General features: G+C 46.9%; 1 protein-coding gene across 1 annotated transcript in view; it reads left to right on the top strand.

The window, feature by feature from the left end:
* Window positions 1–26,183, top strand: part of LOC115036042 (nesprin-2-like) — a 91,345-nt gene extending 65,162 nt beyond the window's left edge. The window contains 34 exon segments of the mRNA XM_029494144.1: window positions 696–854; window positions 986–1,162; window positions 1,285–1,440; window positions 1,513–1,656; window positions 1,831–2,001; window positions 2,302–2,435; window positions 2,505–2,709; window positions 3,027–3,209; window positions 3,603–3,710; window positions 4,085–4,239; window positions 4,461–4,608; window positions 4,691–4,785; window positions 4,911–5,142; window positions 5,657–5,851; window positions 6,283–6,408; window positions 7,050–7,205; window positions 8,584–8,742; window positions 9,476–9,642; window positions 15,430–15,592; window positions 18,487–18,674; window positions 18,760–18,910; window positions 19,671–19,853; window positions 20,644–20,781; window positions 20,866–21,060; window positions 21,179–21,482; window positions 21,886–21,954; window positions 22,151–22,281; window positions 22,367–22,496; window positions 22,765–22,976; window positions 23,198–23,605; window positions 23,684–23,884; window positions 24,024–24,098; window positions 24,365–24,411; window positions 24,655–26,183. Of these exon segments, the coding sequence (XP_029350004.1) occupies window positions 696–854; window positions 986–1,162; window positions 1,285–1,440; window positions 1,513–1,656; window positions 1,831–2,001; window positions 2,302–2,435; window positions 2,505–2,709; window positions 3,027–3,209; window positions 3,603–3,710; window positions 4,085–4,239; window positions 4,461–4,608; window positions 4,691–4,785; window positions 4,911–5,142; window positions 5,657–5,851; window positions 6,283–6,408; window positions 7,050–7,205; window positions 8,584–8,742; window positions 9,476–9,642; window positions 15,430–15,592; window positions 18,487–18,674; window positions 18,760–18,910; window positions 19,671–19,853; window positions 20,644–20,781; window positions 20,866–21,060; window positions 21,179–21,482; window positions 21,886–21,954; window positions 22,151–22,281; window positions 22,367–22,496; window positions 22,765–22,976; window positions 23,198–23,605; window positions 23,684–23,884; window positions 24,024–24,098; window positions 24,365–24,411; window positions 24,655–24,844 (5,655 nt within the window). The 3' untranslated portion in view covers window positions 24,845–26,183.
* Window positions 26,184–27,033: the final 850 nt, after the last annotated feature.

Genomic DNA, 27,033 nt, shown 5'->3' with positions numbered 1-27,033 from the left:
TGTGGTTATTCTTTTTTTTTAACCTCGTTACAGTCCTGTGTAAAAAAAATAAAAAAGGTTTCTTCTGACCAATTAGTTTTAAACATCCCTGCTGTGCAGCTCCTGTCCTGAGGACTCTTCTCGCCATCTGGGTGTGAAACCACCCCTCATCCATCTGCTCATCTTCCTTCCTCTACTTCTCCATCTTCTCCAATCTTTTTCCTCCACACTCACATCCCTCTCTCCTTCTTCTTCATCCCCTCTCGTCTCCTTCTTCCTGCTGTTCTCATTACGTTCTGCCTGCTCTTCTGATTCCTCATCTTTCTTTTCCTCTCCCCCTCTCGCTGCTTTTCATCCTCTCACTCAGCTTTTTTCAACTCCAAGCCTTAATTTATCTTTCTGTCAGCTGGCACACGACCGACCTTTGACACTAAAATGATTTTCAGCATCCAAATAACAGTTTATTAAACAATTTTAAACAATTTTAAAAAATTCTAAAATCAATGCTGGAATAAAAAAAAAAGTATAAACATAATATTTCCATCTACATACAAATTAATTAAGAATATATTGTGATGTTCACTATTGTTATTTTTAACAGTAATGTTTTGTTTTAAAATTCGGTAATTCTATTATTTTAACATGTACATTTTCTTTTGACCACATGAAGACTAATCCAAAGATTGATGCTGTTCTTTTCTTGTCCTCTTCCTCAGCGGTGGATGAAGATGGTGACACAGCAGGAGGCGCTGCTGGAGCTGCAGGTCTGGCTCGGAGCTGCTGAGTCTCAGCTGGAGGAGCATCTAACTGGGACCAGGACCAGCCGAACATCTTTCACTAAGGCCGATGTCACGCAGCTCCTGAAGTACTGCAAGGTGAAGAGCTGAGATATCGAATGTTTTCAGCCAGTTGTGGTTGTTTTTGGGTCAGGTCTTCAGTCCTCATCCTGAGTTGGTTTGTCTTGGATCTACTTGTCTGACCCACTCTGCCGCTCGCTGTCCCTCAGGAGTGTCAGACTGAGATGTCCGCTCATCAGGACACGCTGGACTTTGTGAACCAGGCGCTGCAGACGTGTGATGTTGAGGACGCCCAGAAGGGGCGCTACGACCAAAACCAGTTCTCGGAGGACCAGGGTCGTCTCAACCATCAGTGGCTCCGCCTACAGGAAACCCTCAATGCTCAGGTCAGAGAGAAGAGCATGGTCTCTGTCAGTAGGCGTTGATGTGGAGACATCTTTTGACATCCAAGATCAGTTTATTTTTACAAATCACCATCCGACAGTAGAGATGTGTTTGTGGATTTCAGATCCAGGAGGCGGAGCAGGATTTGAGGGACAGAGCAGAGCTGGAGGTCCGACTGCAGCAGGTCAACAGCTGGATCACAGATCAGAGGCTCTGGATGGACTCTGCTCAGAGACCCAACAGCCAGAAGGAGCTGCAGAGGAGCATGGAGACTTTTCAGGTCTGGACTCTGAGTGATTTTCTCTGAGGAACCTGCAGCCACGTTTGAAATCTCCTCCTGTTTGTGCTCCAGGACCTGGAGGAGAAGATCCAAATGAGGTCTGTGGCTCTCCAGGAGCTCAGAGACAAGTGTTGTGGTGGAGGAGGAGACGACAGACACCACTTCATTTCTCAGACAGATAAATCCATCCAGGCCTGTGTGGCGCTAACACAACAGGTAAAAAGGCAGAAGGTTGTTGACTAAAAGTTGTGTAGCTGCACCGCTGCCTGAGGAAGAAATGAGCACGAAGAATCAAGATCGCATTTTAGAATTAGCTTCAAATCCAGCTTGAACAGTTCTTTGGTCTGGTCTCTGTTCGGTCACCGTGTGTCCCCTTCTTGTGGCTCACAGAGGGAGTCGGTGAGCCGGAAGCTTCTTCGGGCTCAGCAGGTGTGGGACGACGTGCAGAGGAGTCTGGATCAGAGGAACCTGATGATGGTGAGACTCCGTCAGGCTCTGGAGCATCACGGCCGACCTCAGCTGTCCCTGCAGGCTCACAGAGAGCTCCATCAAAGGCTGCAGGTACGACCGCTGCCCCCACGAATTTATTTCAGTAACTCCAGATCATATTCCTTAAAACTCTGAAAACACTCAAAATAAAAAGAATAGAACTATGAAAATCTCCAGTGTGTAAATTAAAAATAAGATTATATTGGATCCTTTATAATCTGGGATTGAAAGTAATCTACTGTAGAGCTGTAGAGAAAATGATGGAAAACACAAATAGTGCGACACTAATAGACACACATACATCTGTGGAGAGAGAATTCTGTAAATCCTGGATGTTGATCTGATGGTAACGACGGACTGTGATGTTTGCAGCTTCTTCAGAAGGAAGCCAAAGCTTCGTCACTTCAGTGGGACGAACTGAGTCGGACTGTCTTCTCCCTCGGAGACATCATGAGTCCTGCTGCTGCTGTCCTCCTCACTGAGCAGCTGGCCGGACAGAGAGACCGGTAAGATGCACACACACGCAGACTCACACGCAGACTCACACACATGCGACTGATTCTCCTGTCCTGCAGGTGGACAGATGTGTGTGCAGCTCTGGACCAGCAGCTCCAGAGGAGTGAGCAGATCCTGCAGGTCTGGGAAGTTTACTCCCGGCAGGCTGCGTCTTTCTCCCAGCGACTCCAGATGCTGCAGAGCGACGCCACGTCTGGTCTGAGCGGAGCGTCGGCAGACGACAGCACCACGGAGAAGGTCGCTGTCAAGATTCACCGCGTTCAGGTGAGAAAGACGGAAAAAGATTTAAGATTTAAACTGAAAACTACTCTATGTCACATAGTCGGATTTCAGTTCATTTTTCACACCACTTCCAGCTCCATCTCCTGACCTTCCTCTGTGGTTTTTCTGTCTCTCACAGCAGTTTCAGTCACAGTTGCACTTTCATTTTAAAAGATTTTGAAAAAAAGACATTAAAGCAGTCGATTTACTCTTTTTTTTTCTTTTTCTGGTTTTTTATTCTTGTTTGCTTCTCTTCTGCTTTTCTTGGTTAAATCCCTAAATGCTGTAAGAACTCCTCAACCTTCCATGTTCCTCTCCAGAGCCTGCTGGAGAGGGCCGACATGCTGCAGGCCGACCTGGGGGGGGTGCTGGAGGCTTCCAAGGATCTGACAGGCCACCTGGAACCTTCAGCTGCCAGTCTGGTCCAATCAGAGAGCAGGTTGTTGTCACGTGGAGTCCTGCAGCTCAGCCAGACTCTGACAGGGCAGCTGGGCCAGCAGCAGGTACAACTTCATGAATGGATTTACGTGTTTGTGGGATTTTCTTTTTACCCACGCTCTGATTTCATTAACTTGAAGATGAATCCTGTTTAAAACATTTAAGTTTAAAAAGTGGAACAGTTTATCCAAGTTTAGAGTTTACAAAGCTAAAATTTAAACATTTTCATTCAACTTCCTGCTTATTTTTATCTTTCAATCACCTCTTTAAAAGCATAACTGTCAATGAATCACTTATTCAAAAGGATTTTATTCACTTTATATTCATGTTTCAGTGTGTAAAGACTCAGTCAGAGAGCTGAGCTCAGTCTGACACCTGAGCACTCGGGGCGTCACACTGACCTATAAATTAACACACATATGGCCGTGTGCCATGTTGTGGTGTTTTGTTGCGTGTAGGAGGAGCTTGAGCGGCTGCAGGAGTTTGGGACCATCCTGGATTCATTGGAGGGAAACCTGGAGGTTTGGCAGCAGCGTCTGGAGAACGTGGATCAGACTTCAGACCAGGTGAGAGATTTATGAATGAATGCAGCAGTAGTTTGAGACACGGAGGCATCTGGTCATGTTTTTTTAGCAAAGTTGGAAATTAGTCAGAGATGCCATTATATTTTAATTAGATATTTTTTCTCTATTATTTAATCCATAGTCAAATTTTATTTTCTTGGAAATGAATAGCTTTTGTTTTGCCTGTATTAAATGGAGATTTAAACATTTTAGGTTTAGTCAATGTTTAGGTTTATTTAAACCTAAACATTAAAATGAAACTAAATGGGGACAGAAGAACCGTGTGTGTAGCCGGTGTGTGCGCTGTGATGTCACATGTACGGCGGTCCAGACTGCTGTGATCCCTCTGAGTCTCTGAAGCCACCATATGTTCCCAGTCTGACCTCCTGGAGCTGAGCGGCCTCTCGGCTGACCTGGATGTGCTGAATGAGCTGAGCTGCAGCCTGACGCTGGGTGACGCTGCAGCACACCGCCTGCAACGCCTCAACCACCGCTGGGTCGACACTGCCGCCAAAGCCGAAGAGGCCTGCAGGTCAGTGAGGGAGTCGGGAGGAGGACTGATGTTGCATTCTCACACTGATTTGTTTTTTCATTCCAACGATGACAAAACTGGTAAAGAAAGAATGAAATCAATGAAAGAAGAGGAATAAATGTGTGGCACAGTCGGCACTAACCTTTCCTGAGAAGGATTGGTAAAACAAAAACGGATATCAACAGTCCTCTGGTTGTGTGTGTGATGTTTTTTGTGCACAGTGAGCTGCAGGCAGAGGCGCTGAGGCAGCAGAGCTTCGAGCAGAAGTGCGGCAGCTGGATGTCGTTCCTGCAGAGGATGGAGGACAGTCTGGCCGTGGACGTGGCCGGCTCTTACGACGGCCTCAGGCAGCAGCTCCGCATTAACAAGGTATCACCCGCCATTAACGGGCTTAAAACATAAAACAATGCAAAGGCTCAGATGTAATCCTCATCTGTCCGCGGGCTTTCAGCGCTTCCAGGCAGAGCTGTCCACCGGACATCAGATCCTCCACTCTGTCATCGCTGAAGCTCTTCATCTGCTGCAGAGAGGAGAGGTGGACGACAGGTACAGACTCATGAGTCTAAGAGCAGCTTTTAGTTTATATTTGAAGGTGAACTGTTCGACCTTTTAGCTCTAAGTCAAGACGGCAGCAGGAAATCCTGCCAGTTTTGAAGTTTCTGTGTTTCCAGGAGTGACTTCATCCTGAAGCTGGCCCAGCTCAGGGAGCACTGGCAGGGGGCAGTGCAGCGTGCCGACCAGCGGCGCTCTCTGCTGGAGGGGCTGGTGAAGCACTGGCACCTTTACAGCCGCACCCTGAAGAAGCTGCAGAAGTTCCTGTCGGACGCCAACGTCCTCCTCCCCCCCAGCGGGCCGGTCCGCTGCAGCCTGCAACAGCTCCGACGTTCCCTACAAGACCTGCAGGTGGGACAGAGCACGAACGTCACGCAATTTATACTGAATGAAACATTAACGTATTTCTGTTGAAGATTTGTATTAGTCACTCAGTCTGACTCTGGAGGAAATAAAATTTCAGTCTCTAAGTTTGAAAGCGACACATGTGAGGTGTGTCAGCTGTTCAATCAGATCAAGAATACAATTCACTGCAAACTGGAGAGAAACCAGCACACTTAACTGAGTGTGGGAGCTGACTGAAGATAGAACAGCTCAAACGCTGCTGATTGCATTTCCATCTGGAGAAAGACAAATGAGATGATTAAGAGTGTTCCCATTCTGATTCTGTGGCCTCTGATTACCATGAAAGCAGAATGAGGAGATTGGAACTGATTGTGAATGAAGATCCGAGAACAGATAATGTCTCCTTTAACTAATTGGATCACCCATTTAAACCGCAGCGGTTTGATTTCCATTCCTCCCACATTTCCTTTTCCTGCTCCTCCTTCCTTAAAAGCATCTCTCCTCCCTCCGTCCTCCTCAGCACACCGAGCTGTTGTTCCAGAGATACCAGTGCAGCTTCATCCACACTCTGGAGGTCGGCCGACAGCTCTTCTCCATGGGGGACGAGGAGACCCAGACTCAGCTGCAGACGGACCTTGGAGCCCTGCAGGAGGAGTGGGACGACCTCCACAGCCTGCTGGGCCGGAGGATGGACCTCACCGAGGCTATCGTCAAGGTACACCTCTTTGCTGGGTTAGAAATGAAACTTTGGGACAAATATTAGATATCTGCTTTATCCACCAGGCGACGACGCTGCAGGGTCAGATTCCACCAGACACACAAAATCAGTAGACTTTAAGAAACCTGATCTGTTCAGTTCAGTCTGGGAGTCAAAGTGCCGGACTCCAGTCTCCAGCCTGCCCTGTGCTTCAAGACTTGTGCTGTGGATCACCCCATTTTTTTAACAGACGTTTTCCTTCCTCAGTGGTTGATATGATTCTCCTGTCCTCCATCTGTCATCTGCAGCCTCTGACGGTTCCTGCTAATCCACTCAGCTTTAATCAAGGACAGGGGAAATGTTTTGGAAGTAAAAGACAAAGGAGTGAACGCACCGCATTGATCTGTCGGAACAGAGAGATAAAACCCAAAAACTTTGTTGTGTTTCAGAACTGGGAGCGCTGCGAGGCCGGACTAGCCGCCAGCATGCTGCAGCTGAAGGACGTGAAGACCCGGCTGAACCAGTCGATGCCGGATTGTGACGACGAGCTGCAGAGCGCCAAGAATTTCAACAAGGTACAGCTGCAAACATCTGTCCACACAACCGAAGGCAATAACATGCAGGAATAGGAAGCAGTGGAACACTAAGGATGACGTTTTTAACGATTTTGACCAGAACTGCCTCTGTGTCGTGAGTTAAACCTCGTTAAATCCACACAATGCACTTTATTCAAACATAAGTGATGAGACCAGGACAGAAAGCAGCTTACTGAAAACAAAGGAAGAAGATCTGTTTATTTTGTGATCATAATATTTTAAATTTAAAATAAATGAGCAGCTTCCTCCCTCGAGGACCAGCTGAAGTTTAACAGTGAACTTAACATTTTGAAGGGGGGGTGCTTAAAAGTTTCACCTGAGCAAAGTCAAGTTTGAAACTGGTTTGACCAGCAGCTCATCCACTCTGGCCCATCGGTGCCTTTATCCTCTGCCCCTCCCCTCCATCAGTCCCCTCCCCCCTCCACAGTCACCCCTCCCCCGGCCCGACCCGCAGCTTGTGGCCTTTAATCCTGTCTCTGGGCGGAGAGAGAAAGAGGAGTGACAGAAACAGAAAGAGGAAGGGGCCGGGGCAGGCATTAGGCAGTGTAGCAGAGAGAGAGCGAGCTGTGGAGGGGATCACTGACGGTCTGTTGTGGTGGCTGGTGGGCTATGTTATGCAGGAGACCGAGGACTCCCTGGAGGACTGGGCCGCGAGCCTGAAGGAGCTGAGCACCATGAAGACGGATCTGTCCCAGTACATCATCGCCGACGACGTCCTGCTGCTGCAGGAGCAGGTGGAGCACCTGCACTGCCAGTGGGAGGAGCTCTGCCTGAAGGTTGGTGCTGCTGTTCGTCTGCACTCTCACTCACGCTGAAACATTGACAGGAAAGTCATGTCACTGTCTCACTGCTGTGAAGGTGCCTTACCTGCTTCTCTCTGGCTTTACTCGTTTCATGATATTTACTGTAAATGAGCCCAAAAGAAGTTCTACACTTTGTAAGAGATTGCAGGAGTTAAACTGCTGCAGAGGTCGATCTTTTTGACCCTGATTGCATCAACAGTGTGACTCCAGAGTGAGGAGAGAGCGTTCACGTTCACTGAGGAGCTAAAAGACCCAGAAACACCCCCATTCTTTAAAATCTGTCCTTTGTGCAGCCATGTCGGTGGATTGTTGTTTAAAGAAGGTTAATAATTGGTAATCTAACAAGTGTAAACACCGGCCCAAACAGACGCACACTTTGTGTTTTGTTATTGAGTGTGTGTTTTGGGACTTCTGATGGACAAATAGAAGGGAGGGGGTGCAGAAGATGAAGGGCTTAATTCAGAATCTCAATTACCTGCAGCCAGCAGGTTTGTTTGTTTGTTGTCAGTAGGATTAAACTAAAAGTGCTGAGGAATGAATTTATCATCCTCAGCCATTTCCAGCAGCAGAACTTAAGATATCTTTCTTTTGAGTAACTTTTGAACATTGTGAGATTTTGATTTCCAGGAATCGATATTTGTTGAAAAGCTGACGTAGTTTTTATGACTCTGTGCCGAGTTATGTGTTCCACTGAGTGAAAAGTTGTTTTTGGAGTTCAACAGGCGCTGACATGTTGGTGTCAGACGTGTTCGCCTGCGTCGTGCTTTCAGCTCCATTGTCGCAGTTTCCTGGTGTTCAGCGGTAAAAGTCGAAGCTCATAATGAAGAGTTAAGTTAGTAAATCTTGGAGGGTCTTTGAGGGGCAGCGACAGAACTGACAGGTCTGGGTGGGGGTGGGAGGGTGACGGTGAGGGGCATTGTGTTGTTGGAGGAGCAGATGGTGAAAGGAGCTGAGGGAGCTGGGGGGGGTGAACAGTTTGTGTGTTGGTGTTTCTCCACTGAGGAAGTTACCTGGAGATGTGTAGGTTAGTATTCATCCTCCGACTGCTCCGATGTTTAGAGAAGGCTGGAACATGGATGAAGACTGTCTGTATTATCTCCAAGAGAAGTTAAAATGCCTCAGATGTCATTATGGAGGAGAGTTCTGAAAAAGTCCTGAACTTACAGTTACCCTCTGTGACTTTAATTCAGGACCACTTTGCTCGTGTGTAATTTGCTTTGGTTTTTACTGTTGATGAAGTTTCCTTTAAGAACAATTCATGTTCAGATAATATGACAGATATATCAGCTGCTGCTAAGCATCTTTAATGAAAGCTTATTAAATTCCTGCCTTCCAATCCTCTTTGTGTCAGGTGTCTCTTCGCAAACAGGAGATCGCAGACCGCCTGAACGCCTGGATCATCTTCAACGAGAAGAACAAGGAGCTGTGCGAGTGGCTGACACAGATGGAGAACAAGGTGGCGCACAACTCCGACCTCAACATTGAGGAGATGGTCGAAAAACTGAAGAAGGTGAAGACGCACTATGGCACAACACAACACAATCACTGTGATGATGATAGCAGATACTTAACTGTCACTCAACACATTCAGATGATCCTGATCAGAGTTACTGTTTAAATTATCTATTTGAAAATAAGAGTTTGAAGAGGTTGTGTTGCAAGCCAGAGGTATGAGTTGTGTAACTATGTGTAGCGGTGAAATTAACACTGTGGAACCTCAAAACAAAAAGGGGTTCTTCACTTTCCTCAGAATCAGGATTTTCTGGTGAAATGAATCATTCCACAGGGATGCAGTTTTATTGAGTCTTTGAGCTCTTTTGCAAAACACAAGCTGAAAAGCATTTTGTGACTTTAACTTTGCAGCCATGTTTGTTGTGCTGTGTCAGTCGTGTGTGTGAAGCCAAAAACAAACACGTTGAAATCTTTGAATGTGTTAAACTTCCAAAATCAGGATGGTAAGTTAATGATTTTATTTTTAACTTACAGAGAGAAACTTCCGTCTTAACGTTGGTACTTTAAGGGGTAAAATAAATGAACAGTTCTTTAAGTTAAGTGTGTTGAATTGACTTTAGTCACTATGAAGTTAACTCTGAGCTGAATGTCAGACTTAAAGAGTAATAAGATCCAGATAGTTATTGCAACTTCAATAATGTCTGAATGTATTCTCAGATTTGATGACGTCAGACACAATAAAACGGACTGTTGTGGTAAATGTGTGGCGTTTTTCTTTTTTTTTTTTTCAGGACTGCATGGAGGAGATCAACCTGTTCAGTGAGAATAAAACCCACCTGAAGCAGCTCGGAGAACAACTCATCACGGCCAGCAACAAGACGAAGGAGACGGAGATCAACGACAAGCTGAAGGACATCAACGACCGCTGGCAGCATCTGTTCGACCACATCGAGGCGAGGTAGGAAACGATCGGCCTCGCTCTGCGAAGGAGTCGCTTCTTGAATTTGTGTTTGTCAAGCAGATGGAGGTTTTGTGTTGTTGTAACAACACTGGTGCACCAGTCACAGTTCTGGCTTCCTGACGCCCTTTTATATAACCTCCGCTCTGACAGCGATCTCATGTGACTTTGTTGGACTTTAACTAAAAGAGCGGCTGCTCTGCTTGTGATTCAGTCAACACTGCTGTCTTTCTGAGAGCAGTTCTGGATGGAACAACGGGTGAGCCGGACTCCCTCTGTGGACCTGAAGCTCCGGTCCTCTGTTAGGGAGAGAGCCATGAATGTCCCAAAACTCCCGCTGATGCTCTCTTTTCTCACGAGGCGCTGCAGACTTTAATTTTCCAGCCAGCTGTGGTTAGAGCGGGAACAGGCAGCTGTTATTCCACTGTGGCTGCAGATTAAAGCAGAGCAGCTCTGAGCCGACAGAGGATAGAGTGATATTATTATTAGAGAGAGAGAGAGAGATACTGAAACGTCCATCAAGCAGCTTAGCTCCACTTCGCTCATGATCTACATGAGAGCAGCAGATGAAACGTGACCACAGCTGGTTAAAGAGGCCGGCTCACTGACGTTGGCTGCGTCTCGCTGCGTCTCGCTGCGGCCGTCTGTTTGTGGTGTGCAGTTGACAAACACGAAGCACGGCTTCGCTGTGAGGACTTTGACCTTTGGCCCCCTCCATATTCTTGGTTGCACTCAGACACTTAAACACTATCTGAACATGTAAAGCAATCTGGATGCAGAAATATTCCTTTTAGCTTGGTGGATTTTGTTTATGTGCAAGCCGGTGTAAACAGGAAGCAGCTTTGGTGTTAAAATACCAAGTTGAACTGTAAAAGAGGCCTGAATCTTCATCTGACGGTTCTGACTGTCCATCACAGTAACTGTTGGCCTGTTTTCAGCTCTGCTGTAGTTTGAATGGTCTGATTGTCCTTTCTGGATAATTATATCTGACCACTAATGAGTCTGATGTCAGAGGCGAGCAGCGTGTCATCCTTCAGCAGGTTGTGTTTTGTTCGATTATTATTATGTCCTCGTCCAGTGCCGGAGCAGCTGCAGTTGTTACGTTACATTTCCAACAATCAGCAGGACAGCCGGTTCGGTGAAACGGTTCTGTTTTCAGCTTCTCGGGGTCTAGGTTCATAAAGTGAGAACGAACTGGAGGAGCTGCAGTGAAACGCCCCTCTGGGAGGCAGATGGTTAACCCCGTGTTGGGGGGGGCTGATCCTCCATGAGAAGGACTTAGATCGGCCATATGGTGGCTGTTTAGTGACGCTGGCTGCTGCTCCTGTTTCTGTCACATGTTGATTCAGAGGAATCAAAACGAGTCCAGAAGTATTTCAGTTAAACTTCCTCACGCAGTTTTTGATTTTTTTGTCTCCTGTTCTCCTGTTTTAGCTTCCAGCGGGCTGTGTGTTTCTGACTGGCTGTCTTTATATCGGTGGACAGGTTGTTGGTACAGAGATCTGCCCTCCATCTTTAACAATAGAAGGGGGACCAGCATAACACACAATGGTGGCTCTGCCCCCACTGTCCCCTCAGGGACTGACCATCATAACAAGGCTAAGCCTGCTAATGAGCCGCTGCTGAGGCACGAGCCTCGTGGCTCTGGAGGAATGTGCTGCTGTCACACTCCTGATTGAGATTTTATTTTCTGTTATCTCTGACTGGGCTGCAGGAAACGAGCAGGATTCAGGTTCAGGCCAGAAACTGAACTTTGTGGAGCTGGAGTCTCACCTCTCAGATGTTGGAGGTCAGGATGGTCTGAGATCGGCTGCAGAAAGGGGGCGAATCCCTCTAATCTGACAGACATGAGGAGTGTGTGTGTGTCGTTGGGTAAAACAGAGACGGGGCTAAAAGTAGCTTTGTAGATCAGTGGGTTTCAGCCCTCATTTAACCCCCGCAGCGGCCTAATCCACTCAGGCTCTGCACGCCGACCTAGGCCACGCCCCCAACCCTCTGAGCCAATCAGACAGGAAGCTGATTACACCTGCATTTTGTTCCCTTTGGTTGAATTGTGTGTGTTGCTGAACAGACACTGTTAGCTGAGCTGAAGACGCACTAAATAAACTTCTGCGTGTGTGATTCTGGTTTATGAAGAATAATATTCTGTGTGTTCACTTCAGGGGTGTGTTATTTTTTTAGCAGCTGAGCTCAACGCCTCCTTCCCGGCACTCTTTAGATTCAGCATCTCCTTCGGTCTCAGAGCCTGATCAGGATCCAGGACTCCTCCTGACGGTTGTTCCTCCACACCACAGTGGAGCTGACTCAGAGTCACCCGTGACGCCGCCGTCCCTTACGGCAGATGACTGCTGAGGTTTGACTTGCCGGGGGATTAGATGCGTTGACACTGGCTCTCTGCTCGCCTTTGTCCCCCAAAACAAACCGGGTGCTCCGTCACCGGCCCAGCAGCTGCCGTCTGCTGACACCAGTCTTTGTGCTGATGGGCCCTCGGCCTCAGGGGGGCCGGCGGGGGCCGTCGTCCTCTCTCCTCATTGTCTGAGGCAGGTGTTTGTCTTTAAAACAGTATCTCCTTGCTCCTCCTCCTCACACCTGGGCCGTCTGCAGATTTACGTCTCTTTTCATCAAACGTTCTGTTCTTAAATTACAGTTTGTTGAGCTGTTGGTCGTTTCAAGTGGCGCTTTCAGAAGTTTTTACTTCGAGTTGAGTTTTTTAACTCTGAAAAAATAGAAGAAATAAACACAACCTCTCCTTTCGAGTGGCTGTAGATGCGGTCGTCATGGCGACGATGCCACGCTTCCTCCGTTGCTGGACGGCTTTGTGTTGCCACAAAGTTTTTGAACATGGAGATTGCGAGACTGGAGAGATGACGTTGGCGGAGTGGTGGACGTGTGTGTCTGATGTTTGTGTCTCGTAGCCCTTTCAAAGTGTGTGTGTGTGTGTGTGAGAGACATTTGTGATGAAGCACTTTTCTTGCCGTAGAACATCCAACACATCTGGATCCTGAAGTCCTTTCCAGATGTGCACTCCTGTCTGAGGACGGATTCAGCTGCTTTTGAACACGTCCTGTGTAGTTTTTAAGGAGTGGAGGACGGACGGTTCAGTGAAGAAGGAGACGTTGCGTTTATTTTATTTTATTTATTCATTTATTTTTTACCTGCCCGGAGTCGCTCTTCAGCACAAGAAAGGCACAAAACAAAAAAGTGATTGAGCTGTTGCAGAGTCTCGTCTCCTGTCAGCCTGTGAAGGGGAGAAGAGTTAATGTGTCTCCAGACACAAACCTGAAAAGTAAAAATGAGGCTGTTCTCTGACCCTGAAAAAGCAGCAAAGGCACGAATGGGAAAGAAGTACGAGGATTTATCTACTTTGTTCTAAAATGTTCTGGAAGTGTAGAGTCGTACTTTTAGCAAGGCTGAACATTTAAACCCAAACAGTGTAATCACAATAACGTCTGCTGGGCTTGAGCAGAAAACACTTCTTCTTCTTCTGTTGTTTTTCAGACGTGCACCAGGTGCCGAAGAGCATCATGGTCATCATTTGTAAAGGAAGCATTGACACAACAGGCAGCTAATATCTCAGACACAAGAGGCCCACAGTTATGTTTTCCAGATCTGAAAAGAGCTTCTCCTCCACCTGTCGTAGCCCCCCCCGCCCCCCCCACAGTTTTCAGACCTGTAATTTACTGCTCGCTCTCGGCGCTCTGGACCTCAGGCTGGTTTTTGGGAATGGAAGAAGGTGGCAGATGGAGGTTTCCCCTGCTGGGCCCGCTTAACGTCCCAGCTCGTGTCCAATGGGCTGCTGTTGTTTCCTCCTTTTCTGCTCCAACAGCACACACATTTTTATAATTTATATGTGATCTTACTGTTCGGACAGTGTGTTTCTTCTAAAGGCCAAATAGATGCAGGACAGCATTCACTGCAGATGTCAGATTCTGTTTGTGTGACCAACTGTCCTGGAGCCTGAAGGGTATGAAATATATCCTGTATCCAGCTGACACCAACAGCTGCTCCTGTTTTTTTGTGTTTTCGGGGGTTCTTTGTATTTTTTTTCTTGGACAGAAGAAATCAGCAGCTTCAGTACTTTTGTCATTCTTTAAGAACGCCGTTTTTTCTGGTGAACCTGTTGGTGTCTCCAGCTGGAGGTGGAGGAGAGGATCGAGAAAGAGGAGGAGGGTGGGGCAGACTGCAGAGTGAGGAGGGGGTGGGTGGGCGTATGTGGGGGGGGGTCTTGTTAGCAGATGAGCCGTCGCAATGGAGTAGCCTCTTCTCCAGCTCGTAAGTACCTCTTTCCCTGATCCTGAGCTCCCATCGTGCCCCGACACACTCGGCCGGCGTGAGGCTGAGGGGGCAGACGGGGCAGACGGGGCAGCGGAGCACAGACGGTGTTTTGTTGTGATAAAGAGAAGGCTGGGGGGGGTTGGGGGGGTAGGAGGAGAAACGTGGAGCTGGAGGAAAGGGGGATGGGCTGGGCTTGGTCGGTGCAGGCAGGCGGACAAAATTCAATTCAGCTCCAGTTGTGTTGTGTGTGTGGTGGTATTTATACAAGAGCTTGGACAGCAGGTGTGTGTCTGTGTGTGTCTTTGTGTGTGTGGATGCTCTGAGCCTTTAAGTGTGCGTCGATGACCACAGCAGGATGTTTTTGATGTCACTCATGTTGCTCTCCGCCTTTTTTCATCTCCTGCCACGTCTTCCCACACTGTAGAGACACGCAGCCCCCGAGCGCACAACGGCGCCAACACAAACACACACCACACAACCAGGCTGTAATGTTCCTCCTCAGTCTTACAGTCTGCAGCTTGTTGATGCTTGCGTCACTCAGCCGAGCTGAACACACAGACACACTTCAGGTTTTCGTCATGATGCCCGTTCATCAGAGCTCACGGAGACGAATGTTGCATCATTTTTACCTTTTACTTTACCGTCTACTGCATTCAATCAAAACAACCTAACAAACAGATTTAAACTTCGAAGAAGCGGCATGTTTCCCATCAAAGTGTGTTTAATCAGGACAATTATAGCTGAAGCAGGTTTTCTTTTACGTTTGAGCAGCTCAGAAGTAGAAACTGGAGGTCAGATACAATGAAGCTGTTGTTATTGTCTCGCTCTGCAAGTGATGAAAAGAAAAGTGGGGAAATGCTGGAGATCTTTGATGTCTAATTTAAGGTGTTTGTTTAACGATGTTTGTGCATGTTGGAGTTTGTGTAAATAAAATCTCAAAGTCATGAAAAGAACGATTTAAAATCAGAATGGAACATGATGCAGACTGAACTGTGTCCACACACACACACAGGTGGATTTTGGTGGCATGCTTTGTGTTGCTGTGTGTGTGTTGAGGAATGAAGTGATGTAGGTCACTGACCTGCGAGCAGAGCTGGAATGCCGTCTCCCTCCCAGACGACACCCAGCTCTCCATTCGATCTGGGTCAGCCTGCGGCTCGCCTATAATGGCTCCTTGTTGTGCTGTATGTGAGAACGATGTCCCAGCATGCCGCCGTGCTAATCTGAGCCTGGCCTCGTGCTACTCCGTGTGCCTGACGTGGCGTTTGTGTTCACGCTGCACCTGAAAGCGTCACAGTTCAGATCTCAGATGAGATGATCAGCAGACGTTACAGGTCGTTCAGGCTGGATGTGCACATTTAACACACAGCTCCAGCTAATTTATACTGAAATCAAAGAATGCATCTGTCAACATATTTAGGATTTAGTGTCCAAACTGTGACTGTAAGAAAGAGAAAGGTTGGAGGGATTGTTGCATCAGGACAGTCTGAAATGTGGCCTCTCTTCCTGCAGGGTGAGGAAGCTGAAGGAGACGCTGGTGACGGTGCAGCAGCTCGACAAGAACATGAGCAACCTGCGGACGTGGCTGTCTCGCATCGAGGCGGAACTGGCCAGGCCGGTGGTCTACAACGTCTGTCACAGCGACGAGATTCAGAGGAAACTGGCCGAGCAGCAGGTGAGCAAAGACGGAAAGGACCGACTTTAAGTTTGATGTGATAGTTGGTCTCTTTGATGGCGAAGACAAAAGTTAAGAGACATCAGGAGTCCAAAAGTTCAGACTTGATTACTGTGAGTCACATAAGAGCCTCTGCAGCTTTAAGTGGAAGAAAATAACCCTGATCATGTCATTAGAGGTTATTTTGGCTGGAGGGTTCAATATTTTAACACAAAAACCTTCAGCAGTAAGGGAGAGGTTGGACATGAATATTTAGCAGACAATGAGCGTCCTGCTATCAGCCTGTATTAGCAGCCTTTTGGAGGTTCAGCCGTTCAGACACGGAGATGTCAGGATGCCGCTGTCTGCCGCGGCTCTTTCCATCACTTCAGATCTTCAATGGGAAATTAATTCACAAATGACGGCCCAATTTTCTGCTCCCCAATTACAGTGACAAGTCACAGTTACAGAAATGTCCTCACCGCCACGTCTTAACGTAACGGCCTGGTAACCATGGCAATCAGGGTCAGGACCTGGTTCATTCACGCATGAATAGTTCACGAGTTCCAAATTGTCTAACTCCCAACTGCGTTGTGATTCTCTTTCCTTACTTTGTATATTTTAATAAAAAAATCCTGAAAAATTGTGGTGGCTCCAGGCAACTCATGATGATAAAATAAATAAATAAATGATCAGCTAAAAAACAGAAAAGAATAAAGTAAAGTACATTCAACAGTACAATCAGTCAATAAATTAAATAAAAACCCTAAAAGCCAGGCTGAAGACGTGTGTTATGACTTTATATTTGAAATGGAGCTCTGAGCATGAAGGCTCCTGATCTGAAGGCTGTCTCACTTCATCATCATCATTTCTTCTGTAATATTCAACGACTTACAGCCATCAAGGTGACAAGAAAAGAGCTTTGAGGGAAAAAGGGTAAGTAATAAGAAACTCCTGTGTTTCTTTGTTTGGGAACAAAGAGAGAAAAAGAAAAATCAGAAACCGGAACACAAAGTCCTCACAGCTCTGTGTTTTCACGTTAAAAAGCAGTCAAAGACGGAGGAGTTAAAGGAGAAGCTCCCATTCTCACTGATGATACCCGACTTTAGAGCAGAACCTGAAGTGATCCAACACATAATGACCCAACAGTCCAGTAATGTGAGTTCTCTGTGAGCGGCCGGAGGAGAGTGGACTTCCGCCTGTTTGTCCATTTGTAGTCGGCCGCCCTGCTGCTTTACTGAAAGGAGGAAAGTTCCTGGTTTTAGAGGAAGTGGAAGATTCAGAAAATACAAACGCCGCTGGTCCAGGAAAAAAAAGTGGCCGCCTGTAAACTGGAAAATAATCAGAAAAATGTATGTAAAAGTTTGATTTCTTTTGCTTTAAGCTCAGATGAAGTGACAAGAAAAAAACATTTAACAAACAACTGAGTTTTGTCACAGAAATAAATATACAGATACATATTTTTTAAAAATCTGGGCCGCTATTTAATGGCCATCTGAGCAACCTTCAAATTAAACATTCCAGTATTTTCATGTTGGATTTATAATAAACATTTTCTCTACGCAGAATGAATAAGAATTTCATTTAATGAAACTTTCCCATGATGTTCAGATTTTTTTAAGATACAGGTATTGGCCAAACAGAGACGTCCCGTTTATTTATTATTGATGAGCCCAACAAGCGTGTTTCTGCCCGATCGGCAGCTTTCCAACAGAACAATAAACAGAAATTACAGCATGGCTCTCTCTGCTGGTGTAAAAGATTCTTTAAATGGGAGCAGGTGAGCTGTTTAGCTCTTTAATTCCTTATTTATTGACGTTTTTTGTTCAGTATTAGTCTCCTGTCAGAGAGCCGCCAGGGAGCTCCCTCCATTAGGACGGCTGAAATGACTCCTCTGTGGAGGGGCTCTTTAAGCTTTCAGTCATCACCATGGCAACCCAGAGAGTGGTAACTTTGAACAAACGGGAGATGACAGAAGTGTTGTCAGCGTGCTACACACATCCACACACACACAACATCATAGACTTAATGTCGAAACACAACAGAAACGTCCCTCATCTGGAGGAGATTAATCTGTGAAATAATCTGATGGATCTGTTTGTTCTGTTGGATCTGATGGTTCTGTTGTACCTGTTTGTTCTGATGGATCTGTGGGGTCTGTTTGTTCTGATGGATCTGTGGGGTCTGTTGGATCAGATAGATCTGATGGATCTGTTGGTTCTGATGGATCTGTTGGTTCTGATGGGTCTGTTGGTTCTGATGGATCTGATGGGTCTGTTGGGTCTGATGGATCTGGTGGGTCTGTTGGATCTGATGGATCTGGTGGGTCTGATGGATCTGTTGGTTCTGATGGATCTGGTGGGTCTGTTGGGTCTGATGGATCTGGTGGGTCTGTTGGGTCTGATGGATCTGGTGGGTCTGATGGATCTGTTGGTTCTGTTGGTTCTGATGGATCTGATGGGTCTGTTGGTTCTGATGGGTCTGTTGGTTCTGATGGATCTGATGGATCTGGTGGGTCTGTTGGTTCTGATGGATCTGATGGGTCTGTTGGGTCTGATGGATCTGTTGGTTCTGATGGATCTGGTGGGTCTGTTGGATCTGATGGATCTGGTGGGTCTGATGGATCTGTTGGTTCTGATGGATCTGGTGGGTCTGTTGGTTCTGATGGATCTGATGGGTCTGTTGGGTCTGATGGATCTGGTGGGTCTGTTGGATCTGTTGGGTCTGATAGATCTCATGGTTCTGATGGTTCTGATGGATCTGATGGGTCTGTTGGGTCTGATGGATCTCATGGTTCTGATGGTTCTGATGGATCTGATGGGTCTGTTGGTTCTGATGGATCTGATGGATCTGGCTGTGAGCTCTGGCTGCCCTGTGTTCTATAAGTTTGTGTTTCTGTGCCGTCTGGCCTGCAGGACCTGCAGCGGGACATCGAGCAGCACACAGAGAGCGTGGCGTCGGTGCTGACGCTGTGTGACGTCCTGCTCCACGATGCCGACGCCTGCGGCAGCGACTCGGAGAATGACTCCATCCAGCAGACCACCCGCAGCCTGGACCGCCGCTGGAGGAACATCTGTGCCATGTCCATGGAGAGGAGGATGAGGTGAGCAGCAGCAGCAGTCAGACCTGGAGCAGGTTGTCTGTTGTGACTGCGTTCCTTAAAAAGAGAAATGATTTGTGTCCGTCAGGATCGAGGAAACCTGGAGACTCTGGTGTAAGTTCCTGGACGACTACTCCCGTTTTGAAGGCTGGCTGAAGGCAGCCGAGCTCACGGCAGCCAGACCCGACTCTGCTGACGTCCTCTACACCAGCGCCAAGGAGGAGCTCAAGAAGTTCGAGGTCAGTAGACAGTCCAGACCTTCAGAAGGTTCCTCCTTTGGGGAGCGTACACGAAAGTTATTCCTCATTAGTTGTAGGTTTTGGCCAAATGGTGGCGCCACAGGACAGAAAGTGTAACAGCTCATTTCCATCTGGCCCGAAGAGTTCTGTAGACCAGAACTTTGCTGCTTTTTCTTGGTGACACTAAAATATTTAGTGATGGCTTCTCTCAGAAAAAGTTGACAGCTGTCAAAGGAGTTCAGCTCTGTCAGTTTGAGGCTGAGGTGTGTCGTGCTCAGGTGAGCTGGATTACAAACACAGATTAGTGTGTGTTAATCTGGACTCTGCTGAGACGGCCTCATGATCCAGCATAGACGGTGTTGATTTCTGAACCTGCTTCATGCTGCGGAGGAATCTGTGAGGGCATCATCATCATCAGATGATGAATCTATAAACCTGCAGTCAGCTGACAGTGTGTTGACTTCAGCATATAAAAAACAGATTGTGTGTTTGTTCTGCCTTCGTCAAGAGAATCAAATAGTTTGTTTTGAATGTACGATTAAAAATTTGGAGCCACTTTGATTTCAAACTTCAGGTTTAAGATCTTAAAATAGATTTCTTGTATTTTTCTTTATATGCCAAATCTGTCCAGTCCTGTGCGCTGCTGATTTCTTTCTTGATATCACGATCCGAGCTGCTCCCTGAGGAGGGAGGAATGACCTCTGAACCTTTCAGAAGCTGTGACCGGAGCCTCGTCGCTCTTTGTGTCTTTCCCTCTCAGGCGTTCCAGCGGCAGGTTCACGAGTGGTTGACTCAGCTGGAGCTGGTCAATAAACAGTACCGCCGTCTGGCCCGGGAGAACCGCACCGACACCGCCAGCCGGCTCAAGGTCATGGTCCACGAGGGGAACCGCCGGTGGGACGCCCTGCAGAGGAGGGTGGCCGCCGTGCTCCGCAGGCTCAAGGTGAGGCCAGGGGGCGGAGTCAGGAGCTTTGGGCTTGACCTTCAGTTGTGACATCATATTTTGAGCTGTGGCAGCAAACAGGAAGTTCTATCTTACAACCATAACTGTGAAAAAGAGCGAGACAGGAATCGGAAACCAAACATCAGTGCGGTTCAAACCTCCGCAGCAGATCAGCTGAGAATCTTCCCGCTCTAAGCTGCCAGGATTTGGGTCACCTCTCAGACGGTGACACGGCAACGAAGCGTCATGTTGGCAGGAAGCTGTTTTCACGGCGGCTTGTGGCTCGGAGCAGATGGACGATGTTTATGTTGCATGTAGTCAAAGAACTCATGTGATTGGTGCAGTTTGACCTCTGAATCAGCGTCTGTAAGCTAAACTCACATGAGTAAAACATTCTTTCTTCTATTTAAACAGCAGGATGACGCAGCAGTCTTCAGCTTTCTGATGATTCTTTATGGTTAAAATGATTTTTAAATGGAATCATTCATTGTTATTAATGATAATAATAGTTTACACTTTGAAAGTCTTCATTAGAACATTTTTTAAATGATGGTCCCTTTAGAGGAGAATAGACTAAAAAGCCAGTCCGCCCTTCATCAGTCCTCCTCAGCTTCACCTTCTCCTCCAAATATGTCTTTTTAGCTTCAAAAAACAAGATGGCCGACAACCCAATCAAGCGAGGCAGCTTATGAAGTGATCGGAGACGTTTCCTGTGATGTTCATTCTTAGTGTTGGAATCAAAAACAGAAAAACTTCTGTGACGACTGAAATGTTGGTGTCCGCTCTGCAGCACTTTACTTCACAGAGAGAAGACTTTGAGGGAACCCGTGAGGGGATCCTGGTCTGGCTGACAGAGATGGACCTGCAGCTCACCAACGTGGAGCATTTCTCTGAGAGCGACATTGAAGACAAGATGAGGCAGCTCAACGTGAGTGACGTCCGCCGACAGTCCTCGTCCATTCAGAGGAGATGAACGTACGAGACCTGAACCGTCTGCTGTGTCCCTCTGCAGGGTTTCCAGCAGGAAATCACCCTCAACACCAACAAGATCGACGCCCTCATCGTGTTCGGGGAGAACCTGATCCAGAAGAGCGCCCCCCTGGACGCCGTGCTGATCGAGGACGAGCTGGAGGAGCTGCACTCGTACTGCCAGGAAGTGTTCGGCCGGGTGGCGCGCTTCCACCACCGCCTGGTCAACAGACGGCCGGTCAGTCTGAAGAGATGGCTTTGGTTTTAGTTCCTGCTCAGTACCTCTAAGTATCACCTCCTCTTCACTGATCTCTCTCCTTCATGCTCTCACTGTGTGTCTCTAACTGTTTCTTCAGGTGTTGGAGGAGGAGCGGGATCTGTCAGACCGGGACACAGACCTGGATGACTCGCCCGATCTGACCAACGGGACATCGTGGCACGAAACCAGGAAGAAGGAAGAGGAAGTTCCGGCAGTGGGCGGAGTCTTGGCCGGGCGTCAGGCTGTGTGCCATCTGCTGGCGCCCCCCCTGGAGCGGTCGGGGAGAGAGACCCCCGTCAGCGTGGACTCCATCCCGCTGGAGTGGGACCACACCGTTGACGTGGGGGGATCGTCGTCGCATGAGGACGACGAGGACGCAACCTTCTTCAGTGCTTTGTCAGGTGACGACAGTGTTTGTTTTTTACTCTTGGTACATTCAACAACCCTTATCCATCCAAGAACTGACTCATTGCACAACATCCATATCAGGTTATCTTTATCTGTTTATCATTTATATCCAAAAAGGTCATTAGTGAGTGCCGCAACTTAGAAAAAGGATGAGAAATGTAATAATCGCTGCAGCTTAGCAGGTTTGTGGGGGGCGACAAACCCAGACAACAAAAAACAACAAGGAGAATTCGAATGTCAGAGCATCATTGAAATATAATTTCAAATATTTTACGTGATGCGGCTGAAAGCAGAAAACAGATCAATAAACACTTCAAGGTGAGAATGTTCCTTCGGTTTGAAGACGAAGGTTCCCACTCGCCGTCCGACCGCGTTGACCTCCGCTGTCTCTTCCAGATGTGAAGGTCACAGAGAGCGCAGAGTCGTTCGCTCAGGCCACTGTCAGAGCAGTGGGAGGAGCCTCGGGTAGGCACTGTGCCTGCTGCATGAAACACACACACACACACAAGCCCAGACTGCAGAGCTGTGTTCCTGAACGCAGCATGCTGCTGATCGACAGCTCAGATTCCTGCATGTGCTTCATCGCTCCATTTTCTGTCTTTTGTTGTCCATTTTTGTTTCCCGTCATTTTGTTGAATGTCTTTCGTCTCTGTCTCCTCAGTGAAGTCCGACCCCCCCAGCTGGCACCAGCCCAACTCCCCAGAGAGGAAACGAGTTCCCAGAGAAATGATCGGCGGCCTGAGCTCGTCTCCATCACACGGCAGCAGCAGCACTCCCTACCGACAGGGCTACGTAAGAACGCACATCCTGATCTCTGAGAACGGCCGATCCTGTCCTCGATGTCAAAACTCACTGAGGTTGTTGTCTGTGCGTTCAGGAGAAGCTGATGTCGGAGTGCAGCGGCAGCATCGACAACGTGAAGAGAGTCAAACTGATCCTGAACGACGACGAGGACGTGGAGGAGGCGGGTCTGACCGGCAGCACGGCCAACAGGCAGACCAGCACAGGTAGGAGTGATTTATTCAGGGACCGAACGTTCATGAAGGATCAAAATCAGATCAGCCGTCAGTTCAAAGCACGCAAAGCAGCAAATTGTTCAATCTTTTGTTTTTTCTGTCGACAGAAAAATGGCTGAATGTTTCTTTGAATTTGTCTTTAATTGTTAACTGTGTATTCATTTCCATGCTTCATGAAATCCTCTGTTATCTCTTCAGTTATTTATTTTCATTTATTTACTTAAAGAGAGATCCAAATGAAAAATGTTAACGTCTGCAGGTGTGATCGAGCGCTGGGAGCTGCTCCAAGCTCCCAAGTTCAACAACCAGACGGACGTCAAGCAGAGCCTGGAGCAGTGGCAGAAGCTGAACTCTGACCTCTGTGATGTCACTTCCTGGTTGGGCCGGGTGCTGCCCGAGCTGGAGAGGCTGCAGCGGATCGCTCCGTCCACCAGCATCCGAGACATCGAGGTCAACATCAGGAAACTGAAGGTGACGGCAGAATAGGCCACAGGAGATTCGTCCAGAAAATGTTCTTTAATGATCTGATATCACATCATCTGCTGAAAGCATCACATTTAAGTTGAGTCTTCGATCTTAGTCTCTCACTGTTATCTTCCAGTGAAAGTTGTTTTATTTCCTAATAATTTTAAATGAATTAAACGAGTGGCTGCAGCAGCTCAGAGCGTCTCAATCTCCTCCTCTCTGTTCAGGAGATGCAGAAAACCTTCAACAGTTACAAGTGTCTGATGATCTCCGTCAACCTGAGCAGCCGCCACTTCCTGCAGGGCGACAGCGCCGAGCTGCGGGAGCTGCAGGAGGCTCTGAGCTCGGCCAACGTCAGCTGGACGCAGGCCTGCAGCGGCCTGGAGGGCTGGGAGAGGAGGCTGCATGGCGCCCTCATGACGTGTCAGGTGAAGATCTGTCGGCTCGCCGTCCCCTCAGGAAGAGAAAACAGCTGTTAAACTGATCGTCTTCTTCTTCTTCTTCAGGAGTTCCACGAGACGCTGCACGCTCTGCTGCTGTGGCTCGCTCAGGCCGAGAACAAGCTCTTCGCCGTGAATGTCAGCGACCTGCCGACCTCAGGCCCCGTCCTGCTGGAGCGCCACGACGTGCTGACGGTGAGCAAATGCCGATCTGTTTGAGGCTTTCACTTCCTGCCTGGTGGCAGCGCTGAGATTTCTGCTCTGTCGCCACAGGAGCTGCAGCAGGAACTGCTGGGCCGCCAGCAGCAGGTGTCGTCACTGCAGGACATCTCGTCACAGCTGCTGCTGGACAGCGCTGAGGACAGCGTGGAGGCCAAAGAGAAGGTCCACGTCATCGGGAACAAGCTGCGCATCCTGCTGCGGAAGGCGGCGGCCGACCTGCAGGAGCTGAAGGGAAGTCTGGCAGGCGGACAGGTTCGTTTTAACGAGCTGCGTTCGACAGCATCCAACAACACACGTGAACTTGGTGCTGAATTTCCTCAGACTGTCGGAGGTCAGCGAGGACGCCGCGCTGAACCGGTTTGATCTCATCTTCTGTTTGTTTGCGTCTCAGGAAACCGGCTCAACCAGCTCTGAGATGGACGACGTCGGGGGGAGGACACCCAGCTCCCCGCTGCTGCTGCATAACGTACGACGAGATTCAATTTAGCGTTTACCTTTTATCAGTTATCACCCGGATTATAAGAAATTCCTGCATTCATGAATTTGAATGAGCAGTAAAGAAACAATAATCATCCAGGAACAGACGGTTCCATTATATATCAGTCAGCAGGCACTTTATCACCAAAACACGCAGACTGAAACTTCACCTGCTTCCGGTTTAGATGTGATCTCATCAGCGGTTGGTATTTTAGAGGAAACGCTGATTGAACCTCTGACCTGTTTTATCTCCAGGAGGATTCTGATCTGCAGGCAGCTTCAGTTAGGCGAACTATCAGAAGGTAACATCTGCTTCACTCACTCACCTCCATCTTCTCACCCTGAAGAGGAAAGTTTCTAGTTTTTTTGAACAGAAAACAGAAAAGATAAATAAAACCACAACTACACAATTAAAATACGCACAAAAACTTTATTTAAGTGAGCTGCACCTGCAAAGAGCTAAAATGTGATGTGAAAACAGAAGTTACGCTGAAGGAGCAGAAAGTGTCAGTTTGAATATTAACTTCCTCCACCTCCCCCCGCAGGGAGCAGCGGCCCTTCTTCTACCGGGTGCTCCGAGCCGCCTTCCCGCTCCACCTGCTCTTCCTGGTGCTGCTGGTTCTGGTCTGCCTGGTTCCGCTGTCCGAGGAGGACTTCAGCTGTACGCTGTCCAACAACTTCGCCCGCTCCTTCTACCCCATGCTGCGCTACACCAACGGGCCCCCGCCCACGTGAAGAAGAACCGAACGGAGAAAGAAGGACGTCCCGCAGGCAGCACCTGAAACTCCAGCTTTTATTGGTCTATTTAAAAACCTATTTATTTTTGGTTCGACCCAACGGAGCCATAGAGTTAACGTCCCCTCTGACCTGAGCGCCGCCATAACACACAAAAAGGTCCAGATCTATTTTGATATCTATATTTTGTACGTTCACAGCAGTCTGTGTGGAGTTAAAGGACACTTATTACCAAAGCAGAACTGAGACCACTGCAGCTTGATTTTTTTAGTTTCTCAGATAAGGCAGCATGTTTTCTACCGTTTGACTTTGAGGAATTTAAAAGCTGCAGGTGTCTGTTTTTGGTTTTTTTTTTTTGAAGATGGCAGTGAATCATCTGCAGCCTTTCTGTCACCAACTCAACATTTCAGTTAACGCTCTACTTCTCATAAGGTTTTGTACATAATGGCAAACTACTGAGAAAGAAATTAGTGACATTGATTATTTGTGTATGAATGTGTGTTTGACCGCCTGTTGGATCAATTGAACTGTTTGAGTGACACATTTCTATCGGCTTTGTTTTGTAACGGCCACAACAGGAAGTCGAATTTCCTCAAATTAATTTATAATGTTGGAAGTTTTTTTTGTGACGAGCGAAGGTTAAAGCTGCACTACTTTTTTTTTTAACTTTTTTTTTTAACCTTTAAAGGGGCAGAAAATCTCAAACCAACAGATTATTTATAAGAAACTGAGGTCTTTTTAAATAATGTCAGCGTAAAAGCTGCATTTTTAACGCAGAGTGACATCATCAGCCGCTTTAAGGAAACAAAGAGGTGGACTCACACACTGCAGAGATTAAGCACACAATTAGTTCAAAGATATGAGGTTGGTTGTTGCACTTGGATTTACCTGAATGCTGCTCCGACGCTTCCTCTGTTCAGTTGAACAACAACTCTGAGTAGAACACCAAGTGATTGAATGTAACTGCGCAGACGCACAATCAAAGACCATTAAATGTTAACAAGCCACAAAAATGATCAAGTTATTTTGGTGTGAACAACGTCAGCCTGCTCAGAGCGCCGACAGAAAAGAAAACAAACAATGAAAATGTGTAAAGTTTGGTTTATTTTGTGAACACTTATTTATGGGATGTATAGATTGACAATAAACTGTTTGCCATTATCTGCTGCCATTTTGTTTGTTGTATCATCAAACAGGGAGAGGAATGAATGATTTAGCGCACAAACTGCCAGAGAAACACTCTCAGCGGATTTGTTTGTTTGCATGTTCATGCACGTACAAGCCACCACATGAGGACAGAACGAACAGTGAACAGAAGAAGATAAATACTTTATCTTATCCTAACATCTGTGTATTCAGGCACTGAGTGTGCCTCTTAGTTTACACTGTTTGACTGTCAATAAAAAAAATTTTAAAACTAACATCTTCAATGTGCATTTGAGGACGATATCAATCCGTTTTGGTTCATAAGTCAAATGAATCATAGAGAACATTTCTGAATAACTTAAAGCCAGCAGCTCCTTCTCGTTCGTGAAAAAACAAACGACTTCTGCTGATGTTCAACTTCAGCTGAATTTACAATTAGTGAGAAAAACTGGAGCGAAATAAATTTAGATTTTTGCTTTTCTTGGGATCTGCTGAAGCTCAACGCGAAGAACAGAAATAAAAATGGCAGAATTTGCATTTAGCCCTAAAATGGCGATCAGGTGTGACTTCAGGTTAAACCGGCCGATATAAAGAAGGACAAAAAAAGTATGAAAGTCCAAGATAGAAAAAATAAAGTATAATTAAAGAAACACAGATTTCTGTTAACATATTTGATATTTCTAAGTCCTCAGTTTGGATAAAAACATTCAAATCTGTAAACAAACGCTGAACTTGTAGCAAAATTTAAGAAATGATTGTTAAAAACAGCTCGGTTTGTTTAACATGTCAACATTCAGACAGTTAGTGCTGATAAAATCCTAAAAGTTTACATTTTAGCTTTAACTTTTACAGGTAAAGGTAAAGTTAATATTCAGCCGTGAACTTATTTTACGTTTCAGATGTCCGAAGGTTAAACTGGACTGTCACATTAATACAATTACATTGTTCTTAATGTAAATTTAGGTTAGGGTTAACAAACACGCTGAAAAATGACTTATCTGGTAAAGTTTAGTATATAATAATAATAATAATAATAATAATAA

Source organism: Echeneis naucrates, chromosome 22 (genome assembly GCF_900963305.1).
Source record: "Echeneis naucrates chromosome 22, fEcheNa1.1, whole genome shotgun sequence".
Taxonomy (NCBI): domain Eukaryota; kingdom Metazoa; phylum Chordata; class Actinopteri; order Carangiformes; family Echeneidae; genus Echeneis; species Echeneis naucrates.
This window is presented reverse-complemented; position numbering and strand designations above follow the sequence as displayed.